This window comes from Taeniopygia guttata, chromosome 1 (genome assembly GCF_048771995.1).
Source record: "Taeniopygia guttata chromosome 1, bTaeGut7.mat, whole genome shotgun sequence".
In the NCBI taxonomy this organism is placed as follows: domain Eukaryota; kingdom Metazoa; phylum Chordata; class Aves; order Passeriformes; family Estrildidae; genus Taeniopygia; species Taeniopygia guttata.
This window is the reverse complement of record NC_133024.1, coordinates 100,401,553-100,422,948: the sequence shown is the minus strand read 5'-3', so window position 1 is coordinate 100,422,948 and position 21,396 is coordinate 100,401,553. Positions and strand designations below refer to the sequence as shown.

At 40.7% G+C, this 21,396-nt stretch overlaps 2 protein-coding genes across 4 annotated transcripts in view; one reads left to right on the top strand and one right to left on the bottom strand.

Moving 5' to 3' along the window:
• Nucleotides 1-7,435, top strand: part of MAP3K15 (mitogen-activated protein kinase kinase kinase 15) — an 81,867-nt gene extending 74,432 nt beyond the window's left edge. For both annotated transcript variants that reach the window (XM_002193331.6, XM_072934423.1), the window contains 9 exons: nucleotides 275-452; nucleotides 1,122-1,296; nucleotides 3,000-3,185; nucleotides 3,583-3,688; nucleotides 4,833-5,043; nucleotides 5,909-6,021; nucleotides 6,188-6,285; nucleotides 6,387-6,463; nucleotides 6,936-7,435. In XM_002193331.6, coding sequence (XP_002193367.6) covers nucleotides 275-452; nucleotides 1,122-1,296; nucleotides 3,000-3,185; nucleotides 3,583-3,688; nucleotides 4,833-5,043; nucleotides 5,909-6,021; nucleotides 6,188-6,285; nucleotides 6,387-6,463; nucleotides 6,936-7,050 — 1,259 coding nt within the window. In that variant the 3' untranslated portion in view covers nucleotides 7,051-7,435. The remainder of the gene's footprint in view (nucleotides 1-274; nucleotides 453-1,121; nucleotides 1,297-2,999; nucleotides 3,186-3,582; nucleotides 3,689-4,832; nucleotides 5,044-5,908; nucleotides 6,022-6,187; nucleotides 6,286-6,386; nucleotides 6,464-6,935) is intronic.
• Nucleotides 7,436-7,549: 114 nt separating this feature from the next.
• Nucleotides 7,550-19,825, bottom strand: PDHA1 (pyruvate dehydrogenase E1 subunit alpha 1). Of its 2 annotated transcripts, XM_004174931.6 has the most exons (12): nucleotides 19,638-19,819; nucleotides 18,361-18,375; nucleotides 16,914-16,982; nucleotides 15,404-15,577; nucleotides 14,659-14,785; nucleotides 12,297-12,388; nucleotides 11,834-11,926; nucleotides 10,488-10,643; nucleotides 10,231-10,302; nucleotides 9,528-9,595; nucleotides 8,577-8,685; nucleotides 7,550-8,006 (listed from the first exon to the last, which is right to left on the bottom strand). In XM_004174931.6, exons 1-12 carry the CDS (start codon nucleotides 19,701-19,703, stop codon nucleotides 7,842-7,844), a joined length of 1,206 nt encoding a protein of 401 aa, XP_004174979.1. In that variant the 5' UTR covers nucleotides 19,704-19,819; the 3' UTR covers nucleotides 7,550-7,841. The 2 variants fall into 2 exon arrangements, with proteins under 2 accessions (XP_004174979.1, XP_002196835.1); XM_002196799.6 differs by lacking the exon at nucleotides 18,361-18,375 and having other exon boundaries at nucleotides 19,638-19,825.
• Nucleotides 19,826-21,396: the final 1,571 nt, after the last annotated feature.

The window sequence follows — 21,396 nt, the reverse complement described above, 5'->3', positions numbered from 1 at the left end:
TGTGTATGTGTGAGACAGGGTAACAAGGTAAAATGGCATTTCCTGTGAGTATCTGTGCTGTCTTTGGGTTTCACAGTTAACTTGTTAAAACCTTTTATTGCTTATTCATGCAATGATTTTAAATTGTGTTACTGCTTTTTATCAACAAGGTTACTTCTCCCTCAGCCATTTTGCAAAATGAGTTCTTGATATCAGTGAAGATGATCACAGCTGTTTAAAGCATGTTGCCCTTTGTGGCCTAGCTCTGTCACACATTTTGCCATGTCTGTCCTAGATTATAATAGGAACACATCCCTCCCACTGCCAATCCATGGGGAACAGGCTGGCAGTAGCAGCAGCGAGCACGGCTCTGTTTCACCAGACTCTGATGTACAGCATGATGTGTTTTTCGAAAGGCCAAAGAGATCCATTTCAGAGATTCAGACAAAGCATCCCATTTCTCATTTACTAAGGTAAAATATTTGCTTCTCACTTGACACCCTTGAGGGATTCAGTGGATTTAATTCACATTTTATTTTATCTGAGGGCAGTTTTTTCACATAATGGTTGGGTAAGCACATGTGTTAATCAGTAAGTTGCATAGACAGATTACCAGTTAATGTAAACATTGTCCATATTTAATAATGAACAATCATTCCTCTCCTTTAGGGTTTCCATGTACTTTTACACTTTCCTTCCTTCAGTGAGTAAATGTCAGTGGTCTTATTGATTGAATGGATATGAATTTAGGAATTAAGTAAGGATTTGACCCTTCCATATGCTCATGAAAAATGGGAAGCAGAAATACAGTTCTGCTTCTCCCAAAGTATAAAGCAATACTTTCAAATGAGTATGTTACAGAATGGGTCCAGAAAAAAAAAAGAGTAGTTTCAGCTTTCCTCCCCAAAACTGACATTAATGCCAGCTTCTTAGCAGGGGGAAATCAGCCATGGGGGCTTTGAGTCAGCAGAGGATCTGAGCCATCTTCTATCTCAAAATTAGCATTTACCAGTCTGATCAATCTGCTGCTCTCGTTTGAACTGAGTTTTTAACCCCAGAAGTGTCCTTGCTCCCTTCTGGCAGTCCTGGTTCCTTGCTAATGCTGAGGTCTCTCTTGTGCCTGTGCTGGGTGGCTGCCACAGCGTCCCTGATGAGGGCTCAGCCTCGGAGGACAGGAGCGCCTCGCCGTCCGTGGAGGATAAGGACTCCGGGCTGTTCTTGCTGCGCAAGGACAGCGAACGCCGAGCAATCCTGTATAAAATCCTTAAGGAAGAACAGGATAAAGTTGCTTCCAATTTGCAGGAGTGTATTGCACAGGTAAGTTTACTTCAGCTCATCTTTTCACATGTCAAAGAAAAAATGATGAGCCAAGTCATATTATTCCTTTTCTGAGAATGAATAAATGAAGATGTTTGGGTTGTTCCTTCTGAGTACCCCTAATCTCTCAGACCTGTAACTGTGTGAGCTGTTTGCTGTTGTGTGAATGGGTAGCAAATACCACCTTTTGACTGCTCTTGGTTTTATATGAGGGAGAGGTTTGGGCATTTGATGTGGGATTGTGGAGAGCTGAGGTTGGTGAGTTGGATGGTTTTGATATTGTCTTTTCTTTTGGCTTTTAAGGACATGGAGCTAAAACACCACATAGGAATAGGTATATTCTACTTTAAAGGTAGAGACCTGATTAACAATTTTTTAAGAAAACATTTGTTAACTAGAGGTCAAGACTGCAGGATGTGAATCTTAAGAAAGCTAAGGTAGATTTTCTGAAGAGGGGAAGGTTGGGTGGGAAGGTTTAGTTACTGTGAAGAGGAACAAGAAAAAAAATCATAGAATGGTTAATGCACAGCCAAACATTGCCACACCTGTAACAGCCTTTTCTTCTTAATGTCTGCTTCTGATGAGCCTCTCTCTGGTGAAACTGACTTTTGCTCATACCCTTGTCAGTGATTTTTGGGCAATCTCCAGCACACTTCTTTGTGACACTCTCCCATCATTTATTCTTACTAAAGCTATGTTTTTTCACCTGGACTGCACTCCCATAAAGGGGAGTGTGCTGACTCTTGGTGTGGTGTCCCCAGCCAGCTGTTGACATTTGTGGCTTGGCTGTCAAGCCCTGCTGCTCCATGGTCAGCTCTGCACAGCCCAGGGTTTGCTGCTCCCTGTGCTCCTTCCCCAGCAAACCCAGCACAGGGGCTCCTGTAGGGCTCTACAGACCACAAACTCAGGCTGGGGAAGCAGCTGGGGTACATTTCTGCTCTGAGCTTAAACTGCAAAACAGCTGATAGCCTTACAAACAATTAAAATTCAGAGTCAGAAATAACCAGGGCCCCAAGCATTTTCTGCAATGAAGGATTATTTAGTAGCAGCAAGTCCTGGTTCAGTCTCCAGCTGTTCTATAGCACTGTTGTCATCATCTCTTTTCCATAATTTATGTGATAGTCCTTTACCTTTTAATTACAGAGGTTGTTCTTATAGACATTTGGATGGCTTTAACTGTGGGGGGTTATAGACTGAAAATCATAAAATAAGCACTGGTGGATCACTGTGTCATTTTAGACCTTTTTTCACTTGGGATAAATGCATATATAAACATACTTTTTTTTCCTAAGGAAATAAATATCCGCATGATTAGATAGAAGTCCAGATTCAGCTTATTGAAAGGATAGTATCTAAAAAAATTGGGTCTCTTATCGACTCATTTTGCTGTTTTTATGGAGGAGAGCTGCCCTCTGCAGTACATTGCAGGAATGCATAGATATAATTTGGAACCTCTTCCCTTTGTGACAGCCACAGTAGCTAGTAGATTCACAGGGTTTTTTTGAAAACAGAAATTACTTTTTTTTTTTTTTAAGAAAAGATAAAACTAGAGAACTTTGAATAAACAAAAGTTCTGTAATTCTGTTCAATAATGTGAAATATATGTAAGCAAAGTGATGTAACCCTAAGAATATTAATGCTACTCAATAGATGTTTAATGACTCTGTGATTCATTTGATATACATTCATAATATTTTCTCCAGAGCTCTGAAGAACTGCAACTTTCAGTGGACCACATCAAGCAGATTATTGAGATTTTAAGGGACTTCATACACTCTCCTGAGCAGAGAATGATGGCTTCTACAATATCCAAGTTGAAAATGGATTTGGACTTTGACAGCACTTCCATCAATCAGATTCATCTGGTGCTGTTTGGATTCCAGGATGCAGTGAGTTCCTTTCCTCGTGTAGGGGCAGAGGAATGGTTTAGGTTGGAAGAGACCTTAAAGATAATTTATTTCCAACCCCCCTTCCATGAGCAGAGACACCTTCCATTACATCAGGTTTCTCCTGGACAAAGCTCATGCCAGGGGTTTGCAGTTTCCCCATTGTTCCTCACTCCTCTCCCTCCTTGTACTGGAAAAGAGTTTGAATGTCATAGTCTGGTTTGAAATGGTTTGAAACCTGTAGCCTAAAACTGTCAAATCTATTGTTTAGACTTTGAAAGGTGGGAAGCTTTTAGTGCTGTATGCAGTTTTTAACCTTATAAAGCATATTATTACTATTGGAAAATAAGATTCTCTTTCCTAAGGTGTGAGCAAATGGTGTTTGCTGCTACTTTTACAGGTGAACAAAGTGTTAAGAAATCACTTAATAAGACCCCATTGGATGTTTGCAATGGATAACATCATCCGCCGTGCAGTCCAAGCAGCAGTCACTATTCTTATTCCAGGTAAATCAAAGCAGCTGAAAATAATATTTTTTTTTTTAAAAATGTGTTCTGCATATCAAAGAGCTGTAGCAAATGGAACAGTTCAGTTGTTTACTCTTTCAGCATGCTATAAACTGCACCCCATGTACCACTCATCAAAAGACATGGGGTCAGAGTGTTGCAGAGAAAGAAGTGTTGATCTGGAGGATTAATGCTGTACTTGCAGTACAAAAGCACATAATGAGGAGATAAACAGGGGTTCTGCGCCCCCAGTGTGGTCCAAACATGACAAAAAAAGGCAAATTAAATTCAGTCCAAGCTGGAGATTTTCTAGTAAGAAAGAAAATTATTCTGTACATATTAATGACATCCAGGGTAGTTAAAACTGCACAGGTCTGGTTATGTGTTCTGAAAAATTATTAATGAGCTATGGAGCAGATGTGTGGAAGGGAGTACATCAATATGAGAAAGAGGATGGTTTTTGACCCATAGATGGACAATAGGGAAAACCACCAGGAAGATAAATGTCTAACTACTGTCTAGGAATGAGTTATATTAGGAAATATTTATACTAGGAAATATTTAAGTAGTTTTGTAACTGTTTAAAATGCTGAGCACCCCTTCCATTATGGGAATGTTCTGAGAGACTTAGTGATCCCTTTCAGTCCAAAGTTGCCATGGCTTTTAAAGCCAAAGTGGCCAAATTTTTTAGGATTTTGTACAAGAAAAATTGCAGCTGTTCTTTGGTAATAAGGGTGGCCACCTGCAGCAAGTTCTGAGAAGTGGGGCTAGAAATTCTCCCTGGAGAAGAGGAATGCTTTTACACTCTTTGGCCTAGGACATTAGGGAAAACCACTTTTTTACTTATTGACTTATTACTCATCTCATGATATTTGTCCCAACTACAACTATGACCTACAGCTCTACCTCTGCTAGTGCACCATTCATTCTAGAATCAATGCCAGAGAATCTGTGCTCCAGCTCACTCAAGGCTTCACTACTCCCGTGCTCAGTGTTGCAATAAAAGACATGATGCATATATATATATATATATATATATATATATATATATATACCCGCCCACAGTAGTGACGAACAGACCGCACAACCTCTGAAGACAGAATTACCAAAAATATCTTGTTCTTCACCTCTTTTCTTTTACCAGAGCTTTGCACTCACTTTGAGCCAGCATCAGAAACTGAATGTGGGGACAAGGATGCTGATGAAGTGGAGGAGAGTTTCCAGCCCTCTGAACAAAATGGGGCTGAGGATGCTGCCATCACATCGGGGATCAGCACCCTCAGTTCTGTGGTGTCACACAAGGTTCAGCAGCAGCTCAGCCAGGAGCTGGGCAGACTTAAACATGACACCTTAAGGTAAAATCTCCTGTAAAGACTCTGGATGTATGTTCAGGCAGTCTTTGAAAAGCTCTCAGACTGTGCTTTCTACACTGATGGGTACATACTTACCCATACTACTGCTCACCTACTGCCTTGCAATAAAGCCTTCTGGGAACACAAGTGGATTTGGATTACACTGGCAGTATAGTACGGCAACTGAAGATCATTCAGTACAGCATTTGTTTCTGTGTAATTAATATATTAATTGCAGAATGTCACGTTGGATTTCTATAGGGAAGTAATTAGGTTTGTGTAACTGTGCCAATTTCCTTCCTACTCCTTTGATGCCCCATGACCTGGTGTCAGTGCCTCAAAGCTGTTCCTGCAAGGAAAGGCCAGAGCAGCTCTGTCCTGACTCACGGGACAGGCTGGCCCCTAATTAGCACCAGCAGAGCTCTGCAGAGCCCTGCCCTGTTTCTCGTGGGTTACATGTGTAGGGTGCTGCCAGCATGGGTTACATGTGTAGGGTTAACAGCTGAAGTTCCCATTCTTCTTTATGCATGTGATGTAAATCCGAGATCAGAAAGTCCCTGGTAAAACATCAGTGTTACATTGTTCAGTAGTAAATTACAGTATAAAGGCAGCAACTCTGCCCAGGGAGGCTGCACAAAAGTAGGAACAGAATTTATGAGCTATTTACTAAATTCTGCAGGTGAAAACCTTCAAGTGGCACTCCTGAGTCTCAGACAACCAAAATGAAATCTCTAAGCCATTAGAGATGTTACTTACTACAGTACTCCTCACAAATGCCTCTGTCCTGTGGTACTCATTAAAAATGGTGTTTTTTCAGTTAGATTTATACTCAATCTTGTTGTGTTTGATCTTTCTTATATGCTACAAGGCTTTTGGAAAATCTCGTTCAGAAGGAGAAAGAGTATCAGACCCTCTTACGACAATCTTTGGAGCAGAAGACTCAGGAATTACAATTGCTTCAATTAAAACTTAAACCCAAAGGTATGAGGAGATACTGCAGAATTAAGATACTGCAGCTACACAAAAACATATGAGATCATGTGTTTGTTGAAAGGATGCAAAACCGTATAGCTTAAGCTTCAGTTACCTGTAAACAACCACTTTTGCCCTAGTTTTGAGGTGTATTAACCTTTGTTTTTTGTTAAAGATTCCCAGCAGTCTGCAGCAACTTTTAGAGAGAATGCAGATCCTGAGCTCATGAACTGGCTGAAACAACAAGGAGCAGACTTGGATACCATTAAGAGGGTAAAAATAAAATCACATTTTAAAATATCTGAATTTTAGTCATAATTAGCAGTTTGGTTTCAAAGAAGGAATATTTGTTTATGAATAAATTTGCCTTTTAGTTTGCTGAAGAAGATTACACTCTAAGTGCTGTACTTAATGATATCACCAAAGATGACCTGTGGTATCTTCAGCTGCGGTAAGAAAATATTTTCTAGTTCATTGTTAAGAGCCTAATTAACATATTTTGTTAAAAACCTTTTAAAGTTTGGTTATTTCAATAGGTCAGTGACAGTTCAGGGGCAACTGCCATCAGTTTCCTCTCAGATTTTCTGATAAAAGTTTTCACATCTTAACTGACACAACTGCACTGAGGATGCTTCGAGCCATCTGCTTTGGCATTTATCAAGGTTGGACCTTTTTTTGCACCCTTCATGATGTAATCATATGAAAAACAGGCATAAAGAATTTATTTTTCCTACCCATTGATTCAGGTCTTTTTGTCATCGTTAACCCCTGGCTGACCTGGAAGTAGTTTTAGCTATAACCATAATACAGTGTAGTTTGCTATGTACTGTCATAACGAGTCTATCCTTAGGATTTCTTGCTCAGTTTAAGGTAATGGAGACAAGGGAGTTTTCCCTAACTGTTCTCCATTTCCCTTCATGCAGGGGCGGTCTTCGCTGCAGAATCTGGAATGCAATCCTAAACCACCGACAAACATCCGGCAAGACCTCAGTGCAGGTCAATGCTTTGGAAGAAAATAAAAGGGGAATAAGCAAATGAAATATATTCCCAGCACTTAAACTGTTAGATGTATATATTTATATGTACAGTGGCCTTGCAGGTTTTGCACAGTTATGTAGCTTGTTTGACCATCAGTGTAAAACACAGTGAAAAGTAACAGCTTTTAAGTCAGTGTCAATGTATGTAAGTCATTTATGACAAGACTAAAGCATATGATTCCTGTCAATGTAATACAAAACATTAGCTGAGAAAAAACCTACCTGAATTGGCTTCAGCACTGTGAAAACTGTGAACTTAAAATGTGTTACTTCTGCTGGCTGATGGTTTGAGCAGGGACAGGATACGCTACAGCATATCACCTCATTGTAGATGGATTTATACAGCTTTTTGTATTAAAGCTACTCTCACTGAACTACTGAGAAAAGCCTGGTGTGATGTTTTTAATTAGTGACTTTTCTGTAGCAAAACCAGAGCACGTAAATGATATTTTTAGTGGAGTTTCTGGGAAAGAGTTAATGAAACAAAATAGACCATTAGATAAAGGTTGATAATGTTTAATTTTTATTTTTCTTTTTACACTGTACATAACACATACAGTGATCCAAAGAAAGTCAGTAAAGCAAATATATAGCACTTTAAATAAACCACTTTCTCCTGACTTAGCTTCTTCTGAAACATTCATCACATTTAAGAAATTCCATACTCAGATGGATTTCCTTACAGATTTCCTCTTTTGAAAGAGCTCTTAAATAAGCTTAAGAGTTGTTTATTATAGTTCCTGTAAATACATTCACTTATTCTTATGAATAAGTTACACCAATAAAAAGCCTTTAGCTGACAGACTTGTACTTTATCCACTGGTTTGGACCACGCACTTCAAAGGGTGGCTCATTGAAGAAGATGTGGTGACCCAGTTCTTCCAGGGGAGGCTCTGGGTCAGTGGTAGCAAACTGAGCAGCTTCCTCAATCTCCTTCCTTACTGCCACATCAATTTCCTAAAACAGAAATGCATGCTTATTAGAAGACAGCTCAGAAAAAGTATCATAACTTTGAATTTATATGCTATGATAAAGTATCAGTCAGAGTTAGTTAACAATTATTAGAAATATAAAATTAAAAACCTTTTTAAACTCCTTCCCTACTAAACTGCATCATTTTGGGTAGTACTGGTGCCTTACTGACCAAGGAACATGAGCCCACTGAGCCTAGGGGGCTCCACAGGATTTGTGGGTTCCTCACTCCTTAACTAGGATTCTTCACATTTAGTAATATCCCTTTCCAAGACTCACCTCCTTCCTGGGAAATCAAGAAAGCCCAGGTAATTTTGATTTCTATCTGTTAGCAAATGGCAGCTCCCAGCCTTACACAGCACACAAAAGCAAAAGGCCTTTCCAGCAGAACACAACTTCAGGAGCTGTCTGCAACAAAACTTCACCATATAAAAGTGATTTTAAAGCAAACCTTAAAGAACTTGAAAGAAAGCATAATGCCCAGTGATGTGCTTTCTGGAGATCATCAGTGTGTGACTGCTCAAGAACTTCCTTACACAGCAACTAAAACCATACCTTTAGTTCTTCAACACTAGCAAGGTTGTTGTTGACCATTCTGTCCTTCAGCAAAGTAATGGGATCACTTTTGCTTCTCACTTCTTGAATTTCTTCTCTAGTACGATAGCTAGGAACAAGACAGGCAAAGACATGAACCCTGGAGCAGAGTGAGGTTCTGGACACAGCTCATTCCTAGAAAGAGTCCAAAGAGTTGAAAAGGATGCAGTGACAACACGGAACATTCATCACCCAAAGGACGGCACAGCAAGAGCCAAAGGCCTCCGGAGAGAGATCTGTAAATACCAACTGAACAGAAGTAGCTCCAGACTCAAGGGAAAGGGGAGCAAACCCAGCCTGAGACAGTCATCCTGAAGGGTCTTATTTCCTCCTAACCCTTCCCCCCTGCAGAGGGGGCTGCATGACATGTACATGCTTCCAAGTCACTCCAAGTTTCCAATGAAGAGCTGGGATACACCTCTACTTCATGGAGACACATTCAGCCTTCTCAGTTGGAGCAATGCCCAAATGTCTCTAGCACCTGGATGTTTGTATTTTTAGGATGTGTTCTACTTGTCTGGGCAGTCCAAACTGTGCTGTAATTTTACCTTACAGGATTTTAATCCTTTTAAAACCCCAGAAAAGCATGATGCTATTTAGCCAAATCTTCATTAGGACACACTGTAAGGCCACACTGAAAGCAGAATTCATTAATAGAGAGCACAGAAGTTTAACTGACTTTGTGCTTGTTCTAAACCCACATCTATTAATTCTGCATTAAAATAAGTGTGTTACATAGCTACAGATTATCAGCTGAAAACGAGATTAGTGAGCAGGCTGCTCATAGCAATTTCATCGTAACCTTTAAATGCATATGACATCTGATTTAAACACTGAATTTCCAGTTTAATCTCTTAGAATTTGACCATCAGTACTTCTTTTCAGTGAAAAGAAAGAAGAATGTGACAGTACCTTATTCCAGGGTCACTCATACTGTGGCCATGGTAACGATATGTCTGTAACTCCATCACAAGGGGACCCTTGAAATGAAAAGCAATACTGAGTGTTGCCACCATGAATGACCAACTTGTTACAGCAGCAACTATTTGCTAGAGCTGAATTGCACCAGTGATCAATTATTTTTATTCAATAGGTTTTTCTCAGTTTAATTTACATAATATTAGCACATATAGTTTCACATAGTAAAATGAAACCTAATTATTTCCAAATGAAAGCATGTGCTGATATTGTAAGCATTTCTTTTCGTGTTTTCATTGAGTAGCTTTACAATCTCCTTCCTTCCACCGTTACCCAGAATATTTCAAATTACCTCACAGAACCTTCACTGCTTCAAGTGTTGAAAATCTTCAAAACCACTCTTACTGTATTTGGGTGATGGACACTAACATTGACTCACAAAACCTTTATTTCACTTTCCATTTCTTGTAAATATAGAATGATTATTGCTTTCCTTGATGATTCCCATAACTCAACACAAAAATCACAACTGCCTGACAGTCATAACACCTTTCACAACAGAATATAACTGTGGTAGAAATGGGAAAAAATGACAGTATAAATAAGTGTTTGGTTAATACAAATTGAGGAACTACTGATGCAGCAATAGCTTGCAAGAATTCCACCCATGGAGAAGGAATGCCAGTTACAGACTTACTTTTCCAGATCTACAGTACTCGGCTGCAAACTTCACTGCTTCTCGGACACAGAGAATATCCATGCCATCCACCTGGTAATGAGAAAAGAGATGTTAAGGCAAAAAAATCCCAGCCTCCAAACTTCCAATCTCAGTTTTTCCACAAGTGGAATAGAATTCAGCTTCAAGTAAATATATGCAAAAATAAAGCAAATACCAATGTATGCATTGTGTAGGTATGTGCACACACATTTCCCCTGAAAAAAAGGTATACTCACCCTCAGACCTGGAATGAAGTATCCTCTTTTGTAGTAGTCAGTGCTGGCTGCAGCTCTTTCAACTGATGTTCCCATCCCATACCGATTGTTCTCACAGACAAAAATACAAGGCAACTTCCATAAGGCAGCCATGTTGTATGTTTCAAATATCTGGCCCTGAAATAAAATTAAGTTACATCCCATCAGGGAGCTCAGCCTTGAAGCATTAAGCTCTACTGAAAATCCTATAGTTGCAGAGGTCTAGAAATTTTAATACTAAAAGTGATCTGAAACCAGCCATTTGCTACAGCTCAGAAGGAATAAAAAGAGAAGCTACACTATATAAGGTAACTTTCATCTTAACCACTAGTTTACAGAAGTACATTTTTAAGCCTGAATCAGTATCTGTCTTAGGGTACCACAAAACCTTCAATTTTAACTCGGGTATTTCAGCAACAGTCATTTAAAAACTTGACAATTGATTAATCTGGCAGGATGCTGCTACAGCAAAGTTAAGTTTGACTGCAGTAACTGCAGTCAGCCTTGATTGCTCTGAATCAAATTCAGGGAAAACCATGAACTGAGATCTCCACCTGTGCTTTGAAAGTGTGAAACCATCAGTGGTACACTCTAAATCACCAACTGCTTATTTGGCTTACTGCTTATTGTCTCAGCTGATAACATGAAAACACTGGCTGGAATATCCATAGTAACTGGCTCTGCCAGAATGCTCTGTCCTCTTCTCAGTCTTCAGAAACCTGAATTACACATATCTCCTTATGCAGCAGCACTGTCATCTTCACTGCCATCCTTCAGAGCTCTCCTTACAGTACAGACAGTTCAGGGTGTCACACTGAGGTGAGCTGTGCACAACTGGAAACCCCTCCTCCCAAGACTCGAGTACCATTCACATAATTAACCATTAGCTTCATTAGCCGCTGAGTATCCAAAGTGTTCCAGAACAGAAGGAGCCAAAAAGCTTTCCTTCCACTACAGCTACAAGGGCCAAGCTCAAAACAGGAGTGGGGAAGGACAGATGTTTACACAGGTCCAAAATATGATAAAACACTGCAAGCACATGGTACATTCCTGATACATAAAGAGCTGCTAGCAATTAACTTCTTAACTGTTCACCTAAATCACCTCTCTGAGGACTACACAGTTGTTGGAACATATCCCTGTTCAAACATCTAAGACAACTCAAATAAGAGGTGGCCATGGCCAAATTCTCCAACATGCCTGGCCACCTCCATGGAGTTTATCAATACTGCCTGGGTTGCAAAATGTGCTCTTCCACCCACTGGAGTAAAGGCAGAGCTCACAGAGCACAGAAGGAAAATTGATTCTTCCCAGCCATGCTGCTTTACCTGATTAGCTGCACCATCCCCATACAAGGCCACGCAGATTTCATTTTTATCATAGTATTTACAGGCCAGAGCAATCCCTGCTCCAAGAGGAACCTGCCACAGAGTACAGGACAAAACATTTTAGAACAGCATTTTAAGGAGTTGAAGATAGGCAGCCTGTGAACTTCAAGGAGACATTTAGGCTGTTAGAGACCTGCTCAACAAACAAGCTCTTACCCACCCGCTTCCCTTTGTTACAAATGTTATTGCAGCCAAAATATAAATATGAATGGTATTTTCAATTTGAATTATTTTTGCTACTGTTTACAAAATGGTGAGCACACCAGAATAAGACCTACCAGCCACAGAGCAATGGTATCTGCACACAAGCTCACACACCACAAAAACTGAGAGGAAACACTGCCTGGCAACAGGACACAAGCTAAATTCAGCTTGTGCTTTAAAACAGAAGTAATGTATATACCTGAGCACCAACAATACCGTTGCCACCGTAAAAGTTTTTGGTATACATATGCATTGAACCTCCTTTTCCCTTTGCACATCCTCCTTTTCGACCTGAAACATGAATAACAAGCAATTTCTTTTTTGGAGGAAAAATACTATACAAATGGAAACATCTAATTCAGTCCCTAAAGGTAATAACACTAAGACCATGATCTGCGAGGAGTTAAGACATGATGGCCTCTCTCATACAAGTTTACAATTAAACATCTCAGAAAATAAATAAGAAAAGGGAGGGAAGACAGAACAATAATGGCATTCTGGAAATATGCATGAGATTAAGAAATTTCAAAACCAACCAGAAGTTTCAGTGTCCTACACAAAAGCACATTCAGATAAATATGGGGTGTTTTTTTATGGACAACAAGGTCTCATATCGTAATCTGCAAGAAGTATATTATTACTTTTGGCTTCTGCAAGAAAAGTAAGAATACTGTTCCAAATTAGTTGCAATAATTTAGACTAGTCTTCTCTTTGACAATAACCACACGTAAAAATTGCCAACAGGACACTGAAAAACTCCCAACAAATGCTCCCCATTCCACCCCAATATAAACATTAGTCACCCAGCCCAGCTTCATTCAAGGTGTAGTTTGAAGATAACCAGTGATCCATGAAGCATTACAACAAACCCTATTTAACTGAGCCCATCTAAGAACACAGAATTTCTCATCAGCCCACTCCATTTCCTATTCTTATCTGTCTTGTTACTATTCATAGAAGATTGCATTTTATTTCTAATAAGCTCAGCTTGTCTGGTCGGTTTTTTTGCCTTAGCGTTAATTTTACAAGTGTCTTGAGACTCTTTCTGAATTTTGTACTTCTCTTTCTTACTTTATAGTGGATCTTTTTTATTAGTGATATTTCTCATACTTTTGCTACGTTTATGAATTGGTTTTGCAGGAGCTGTTACAGATTCTGCCAGTTGAGACCAAAGGAAAAAAAAGTTAAATTAAAAAAAAAATAGTTTTATGAATAAGTGCAATTTACATTTAGTAAGCTCCCTCCACTTTTTGTATAGTCCCTTCTTGTGTTTTAGAATGTATTTAAGAACGCCTGATTAACCAATGTTACTTTTTGCTACATTTTCTACTTTTCTTAGAACACAAACTCATATCTCATGTCATTGTCAATTCTCCTCAGAAGTCCTTTTCTATAGCTTGTTTCCTATAGGATCTTATCTACTGGTTTTATTTTGGGTGACTCTGCTTCCTTCTTCAAAGATTTTTGAATTCTGTCATTGTAACTCATGCTGTCTTTCAGTTTGCCATTTGTAGTCAAGATCTTTCTTTGCAAGAATGAGTTCTAGCAGCAGTTTTAAGAACTTCCCCAAGTGTCATTTTCTGGAATAAGTCTCTTTACTAACTATAGCCACTCCTTCCCAATTGAAAGAGCCCCAATAAAGTCAAGTATAATGTTAAAGAAAATTATGAGTGTCATGAAATGACAAAAATTCCTACTACATTATCACTCATATTTGTAGTTTCAGGGCCCATAGTTGGCTACAGTCATTACTTTCTTCCCATTTACTTTCTGATTTCCCAGTATCCAGTGACACTTGGCAAATCAGTCACCACTGGATTCCGGGCTTTTCTGCACATTACATATATGCATTCTTAACACACACAATTCTTAGTTTACAAAATCATACCACTTGTCTAACCCCCAAACAGGCTTTCCTATACTAATATTTCAAGCATGCAGATTCTCAGATCAAGTCTTTATTATCAAGTCTTTATGCATAAAGGCCTTCAAGCTCCTCAAGTTCACAGATTTCATAAGAGTTCATCAGGTTGATCCTCTCTTCTCTGCTCCATCCTCAATCCTACTGTAGACAGCCATCTCTCCTTTCTGCAAAATCTCTGTCTTGATTATCACTTAATATTCTTGTCGCAGTCAAATTTTTACAAATCATTCAGTTTATCATTATAGGCAAAGTTTACCAGTCTTCCTAAGACTTCATCAGCCTAATTCTGAAAATCCAGGTCTGTCTCCTAGGGAGGATAATGCTCTGTCCCACTGAAAGCAGATGCCTACCATCAGCAAATTCAAACCTGCTGCAGCACAATGAATACAGCATAGAGTATCTAGAAAAATCTTATGAATTTGTGCTTTAGAAGTATTAGCACTTAAATATTCTTCGTGTGTTAATTTTCACAATAAAAATCACTGATTCATAAAAGTGAAGCAACTGATCCATTCTGGTATCTAGACTGCTTCTGAAGGTCCAGTATACTTTGTGCATCAACATCACTTTGAATTTGAGAAAAAAAAATCTGACACAAGCACAGCAGCAAGTGATCCTCACTCGGCTGAGCACAAACCTGTAAGTTCCGCGAGAATCTCCCGGACAGGCACTCCTCGGGTGAAGGTGAAGCCGTGGGCTCTGTACGCTGTTATCACATGGTCTGTGGGCTTTATGGCAGCCTCAATCCCCACACAGCAAGCCTCCTGTTACACAGGACAAAGAAGTTTAACAATGAAGAAAAACACACAGCCCCCACAGTCAGCACTGTGGCACACTGCTGATCCTACACACATCAAATACTGGCAGGTCACAGGAAGAGCAGATATACAGGAGACTGACTTAAATCCCAAGGATTGATAACAGGCCTGGAGCTACAACAGCCTTGGGCTCTATATGCCAAGCAGACTGACTAGCAAAGGCACATGGGAGAGGAACCCGAATCTGTAAATATCTGAAGAATTTTCCCCTCCAACGAAGTATCTCAACAATCACAATTCAAAAACATCAGGGGATAATGGACAGACAGCAAAGTTTCAGTAAGTTCATGAAGTTTCTTCTCCTGGCTGTTGCTTTTTAGTGGGCACATGATCCATGAGATACAGAAACAAAAGCCACCAATGAAACTTGAGGGGGAAAATGGAGGCCTTCAAATGGAGGCCTTATTCCTCACATTCAGCTGATCTTCAGCTGCACTGTGCCCTTCCCTGCCTTTGTGTCTCTCCTCCTACCTCCTCTGGCAATGTACATATTCTCCACTCTATTAAAATCCCTACATTAAATAAGGTAAGACAATATAAAACCTCCTAGCCAAGAGTTCTTACCTGACCATCATATAAGTGGCAGAAGCCACGAATGATCTTCTGCTTGTAGAGCTGGTCAGACTTGAGCTCCATGCGTCGGATGGTCTGCATGCTCTTGTAGTAGTGCAGCCCCTCCTCTCGAGTCATCACTGCTGTGGTGCCCGGCCCTTCCTCCAGTCGATGGAGGTCACATTGCTGCAAGTTAAACAAGTCATTATTTCCTGAAATCACTCATTCTCTTTACAAGTATTATTAATTTTTTTATGATCTGCCATTTTCAAATTCAGAGTGTAATTCCTTCTAAAAAAGAAAGCCAGCAAAACCTGAACTCATAGGTTAGGACAGTTGCGCACTGTTTCAAAATTCAGGGAAATAAAACCCTTACTTTTATTAAAGACAGATTTCTACTCAGAACATAAAGCCTCATTATTCCTACAAGCAGAAAATGAACTAAAGTCCTCTGGAAATTTGGCAAAAAGCACACTTCCACGGTTGTTGCACACCAAATACTTGAAAAGAGCTACAGAGGCTTAGTGAAGAGATAAGAAAGATCAAGAGAGTCCTCTGTTTGTAAGATCTGGCCCTAAGACTGGCCCTCACCTCTGCTACCTCTATAAATAAACAATAAGTTCTGTGAAAGAGATTAAACAAATTACTCTGTCAGTGCAGATTAAATAGCCAAAATACTTCTATATAGGTTAAAGACAGTTTATATCAAAGTGAAAGTCACTCCAGAGCAAATCCACTGACACCTAGGTGAACTGGATATAACACCTGGGCACACTACTCAAGACAACTCTGCTTCAAAGTTCACAGAACAGAAACTCTGGAATCTTGTTATCAACACAGGATCAAATATTAAACTACTAAAAAAAAGACTTTTCATATAAACATATATTCCTTCCCTTCCACCTGAAACAATTTTCATACTTCACAGGCACAGCCAAATAGGGAGAGGGTGGAGAGCAACCCAAATTATTTCTTTCAGATTTGCCTTCATCAACTCCTGAATGAAACACCAGCAAAAAGCTACTGCCAATAGAAACACCACTTTTTCCTAAGACCCAGCCAAAGTGGAAAGCTGACAGAATATAACACACATTTTCTGAGCAGCACCAAGTCAAACACTGAAAGGATGCCAACTTTTTTTCCTCAAAAACCCCCACAGATTTCAAACAGCTGCATGTTTGGGATAGACTGCAAACACCTAATTGTTTGAAAAGCATTAAGGAAACAACAGAACAGAAAAGGTTATTTATCTCCTTTCTGACGCTGTTCTCACAGCTGCATTGTAATATAACAGCTGCAAAAAAATCACCACTTCACATTCTTAAGAAACAAGTAACATAACCACACACTGCCAACGCAGTACTTCCAGCTGCACTTAGTAATCAGGTCAGATAGTGAGGGGTTTGGTTCTGGAAATTCAAACCATATTTTCTAACTGAAAGAGACACGGGGACCAGTCCATCAGGTTAAGATCTCTAACAAATGCTTACAAAGAATGCCAGGATTAAGTGTTCTTCTTTACCTTAATCTCAAATGTAGCCTCACTTGCGAAGTCTCCATAGTTACGCGATGCTACCACCACTCGAGAGGCCTTAAAAAAAAGACAAAACCAAAGCATGAGCAATGTTTAAATGTAATTATCAAGTAAAAGTATGTGACTTTTTAAGTAATTTCTATGAGTACTCCCAAACTGAAATAACTTATAAACTAGACTCAGCAGTGGCATATCCCATAAGACTAGGGAACTTTTAGTCTGTAAATCAAAATCCTTTAAAACCCATTATTTAAAATTAAGATTAGAAAAAGAGAATTTAAACTGGTAATACCGTTGATTATCTAAAATAAACCTGGTAAGTTTCAAAACTTTTGACAATGAAGATCATCAAAACCACAAAAATAATTGTTTATCCCTTCACATGCCAGGCTAACAATATAAGGAGAGACAACCAACACAGACTTTGCTGACTCTGTGCTAAATGGAATTTTGACTAGATAGAACAAAAAAAACCCCAAAACTAACCAAACAAAAGAAATCCAGCAGATATCTGAAATGTAAACTACTCTCACTTTTCCTTTTCAATAGGAAGAGAAATTGGGGGAATTCAAAGCCATAACAATGGAGAGAGAGAGAGAGCATAATTTCTATAACAGCATGGCCACTACTATGGCTACTCCATGGAAACTCAGAAGGTTCCTGAGGATACAAGAAACACAGAACAACAGAAAGGGTGGCATGGTAGAGGAGAGATAGGAAGGATATCTAAAAATACATTACTGGTCCCTCTTAAAGAAGGAACACGGGCTGTTGACTAATGAATGGTGGTGATTTGAGATGACTTTAGCAAGTTTCACTGCAGTGTCAGACAGGATGGGCCCATATCCATGCATGCACTGTGGCCACAATGTAAGGAACACTGCATCTTTAGTGGCAAGACTGTACTGCTAATTAAGTTACAAAAAACTTCAGCAGCTCCTTCAGCCAGGAGGTAGATTCCAGCAGAAGGTAGACTCCACCAAAATTTTGAGAATGTTCAAGTCACCATCTCCAAAAAAGGTCTGACTGACACGCGTCAATCTTGGGAGAAAATTCTCAACCCATCCTGGTGACCTCCTCTGTTATGTATCAATCAAATTTATCAGTAACACTGCCCCCATTCACCTTGCCCTGTTATCAGATTACATATTTAGAAGTTTTAATTTACACCTAGTTTCTATACTATTTACCACAATGTATCAGTATTATTGGTGAAGAAAAGCTATTTTACTTCTAGAGCTGGAAGTAAATCCACAGTTTGGATTCACAGTATCACAGAATGGCCAGGGTCGGGAGGGATCTCTTTAGGCCACCTGGTTAAACTCCCTACCCTGCATAGACATAAAAGCACACTGAGGAGTCTGATCCAAAGCCCTGATATGTGGGCAGTACGTCTATCAAAAGTAAACTTTGATGAGACTGACTGAGGCCTTACCTCGCTAACGGCTCCCTAGGTTAGCAGCATTTGGAAGAAAAAAAAAAAAAAAAAAAAAAAAAAAAAGAGTAAGTAGCTGTATCAAATAATGAGGGGAGGAGAAGTCAGCAAATTATTATCCAACTAGAAAAGAACACTGCAAGTGCTAGTTTCTATACATGGAAATCCATCTGTACACTTTGGAAAATGCTCAAAGCATATATGAGATACTGCTTTATAGATTAAGTCTACCTCTGTTTATTTGGTAATTTATGCCTTCACTACAGAGGCATAGGAACAATACAAGACAAATATTTACATATTTGGTAAGCAGTAGGATCTAAAAGTCTTTATTGAAATATCTGAACCAGATTTACTTTGGCATTCCAGGAGAACACAGTATCTCCAGAGCAGGCCAAGTACTTGCAGTAAGGGACAAATTTTAGGCACCCATATTTGCAAAATTTAATCTAGAAATTCTATTGTAAAGTAGGAAATACTCCTAGATGTGCAACCCAAAGACAGATAGTGACAGCTTCCAGTAAATTTTCTCCCCTGTGTTTTTCTGATGGATGCAGTCATCCTCATACAGTGAATGCCTGGGTGAGAGAGCTGCCTCAGAAGGGGGCTGCAGCAACACATCTGCTCTCCATGGCAAAACGGCACCTGATTTCCAGTTACCAAAAAAGTATCTTTTAACTCTGGTCTTGCCAACAAGTCTTTTTTCAGTAGGGTTAATTTTTCCTCGTGGCCACAGTCATTACAGTGGAATAAGCTGAATGAAGCGGTAAAAGCACAATTTTTCACACAACAAGCATAAAATACAAGAAGTGACTCACACTAATAAAAAAATAACAAACTTTGAAACACAATTCATGCAGAGGTTGAAAGGGGCCGCTGGCTGAGCAAAGGGAGATGAAGCAGGGCAGTCAGGAGCTGAACTGCAATCGGGCCGAGCAGATCCCTCTGCGGGAGCTGACCTGTGCAGGCTAAGTAAGCACGGGCAGTATCGATCAAGCCCTGCGCCATTATCGGCTTAAAAACCGAGCTCCTGCACGCGACCACCATTTCACTGTCACCTGCGATCGTCACGCAGAGCGAGGGGAAAAAAAAACAACGTGGGGTTGTTTTTTGGGGTTTTTTTCCCATTAATTTTCCTTCAGCTGCTCCCTTCCGCCGCCGGACCCCCGTTCCCGGGCAGCTCCCGCCGTCCCTCCCGGGCTCTCCCGGAGCCGTGCCCCTCGCACCGCACCGCTCCCGGCCGGGCCGCACCGGCCGCGCTCAGCGGCCGCACTCACCGTCCTCCCGGCGGCCGCCGGGCCCTGCAGCAATCGGGAGAGCGCGGCCAGCAGCATCTTGCGCATGGAGCGGGAGGGGTGGGCAGCGCGGCCCCGTCCGCCGCTCTCCTTCAGCCGCCTCGGCCGCGACCGCCGCCCGGCCTGCGTCCGCGCTCTCTGCGCATGCGCGGGCCTGCGCTGCGGCGGCCGCCCGCGCAACGCCCCCTGGCGGCCAGAGGCGAAATGTCATTAAAGGTCATTAAAGGTCATTCAGTGTGGGGAAGATCGGATTCCCTCACACGGCCCCGCGCGTTCCTGCGCGCCTCGTGCGGCCTCGCGTCAGGGGGAATTTTGGATCTTCGGAGGAATTTCTTCTCGGAATTGAGAAGACTTTCTTCTCCGAAAGCGTGATTAGGCACTGAAATGGGCTGCCCAGGGGGCTGGTGATCGCTGGAGGTGTTTAAGGGAAGAGTGGACATGGCACTCAGTGCCGTGGTGGTGTCGGGTCATGGGCTGGGCTCGAGGATATCAGAAATCTTTTCCAGCCTCATTGATTCTGTGGCTCCGTTCGAGTGCCTAATGTGCTGCTCCGTGTGAGCTTTTAAAAGCATAAAGTGTTGAAACAGTTTCCCTTTAACGTCACAGGCATCCATCCCTTGGGAAATGCACAGCAAAGTTAAGATTTAACTCGGTGTTGTAGGGTCCTCCCACCGTATGACAGCTGCTGATCTCCGCAGCCAGCCTCCTTTCCCTGCCGGCTGCAGGGCGCGCCGGGGGCACTTCTCCCCTGTTCCTCGTCAAGAAAAAAAAAAAAACCAAACAAAAAACAAACAAACAAAAAAAAAAAAAAACAACAACAAAAAAAGACACTTAAAAAAACCCAAAAACAAAACAAAAAACCACCCAGAAAGTAAATCTCATTCACCTGTTGGCAGCACAAGTGCTTGTGTCTGCTGAGTCCTTGATTCCTGCGGGTTGCACAAAGCTCAAGTGCAGCACAAGTGATTAATGTTTAAGGCATAATTTCCAGTGGAAATGTGCCTCTCAAACTACCTCACCTCCATCAGAGAGGACTGAAAGTCCTATCTGTTTCCAAAATACAGCCTCATATGGATCCCCACTGTACTGTTCACCTTCTTCCTTGGCTTCCCCCCGTTCCATTAATAAAGACACTTGTGGCTAATGCGATTTTTCCCTCTCTTTGTCTGTAACACAGAGTAGGAAGGAGGTAGCCATCTCTCATCTCATAAAGATGCTGTGAAGAAGCCTAACTTTTCATGTATTTGGTTAGTTCTTGCTCAGAAAAACAAACCCAGGCTTGGTATCAGTTTGCTGGAGGACTGAAAATTAGTTAAACTTTCTTCAGCTTCTAGTGCTGGTGACAGTGCAGGGCACTGGCAATACTCAGCATCCTATCTTTGTGCTGCTGCCTTGCAGCTTCCTTGACATGTACTATGACTTAGGTACTCCAGGATGTGTAAAAGAAGCAAAATAATACTACTGATTTTCACATCTAAGAAAAAAAGCCTGAAAATAATATCACTTTTGCAATCACGAAATCCATCCGGGAGTAGCTGGATAGTGCAGTTTCCAGTGTCCCAAGGGATAAAGCAATTCTTGCTAACGTGTTGGTAAAGGCAAGTCTCTACAGGAGCCTCTTGTGGAATCTTTACTGGCATGTAATGTGTTGGAAATTTGAATTTTGCAAGTCAGTTTTACACTACTAAGCAGATTTAGGCTTCCTTCATGAGGCAATAACATCAGTAACAGCAGCTGACCT

What these genes read in the sequence shown, in the direction of transcription:
- PDHA1 (XM_004174931.6), bottom strand. Translation starts at nt 19,703, where the DNA reads ATGCGCAAGATGCTGCTGGCCGCGCTCTCCCGATTGCTGCAGGGCCCG. An exon ending in GCCACTTATATGATGGTCAG is followed by an intron (nt 14,786 to 15,403) that starts GTAAGAACTCTT and finishes CCTGTGTAACAG; the next exon opens with GAGGCTTGCTGTGTGGGGAT. An exon ending in AGTACTGTAGATCTGGAAAA is followed by an intron (nt 9,596 to 10,230) that starts GTAAGTCTGTAA and finishes TTTCATTTCAAG; the next exon opens with GGTCCCCTTGTGATGGAGTT.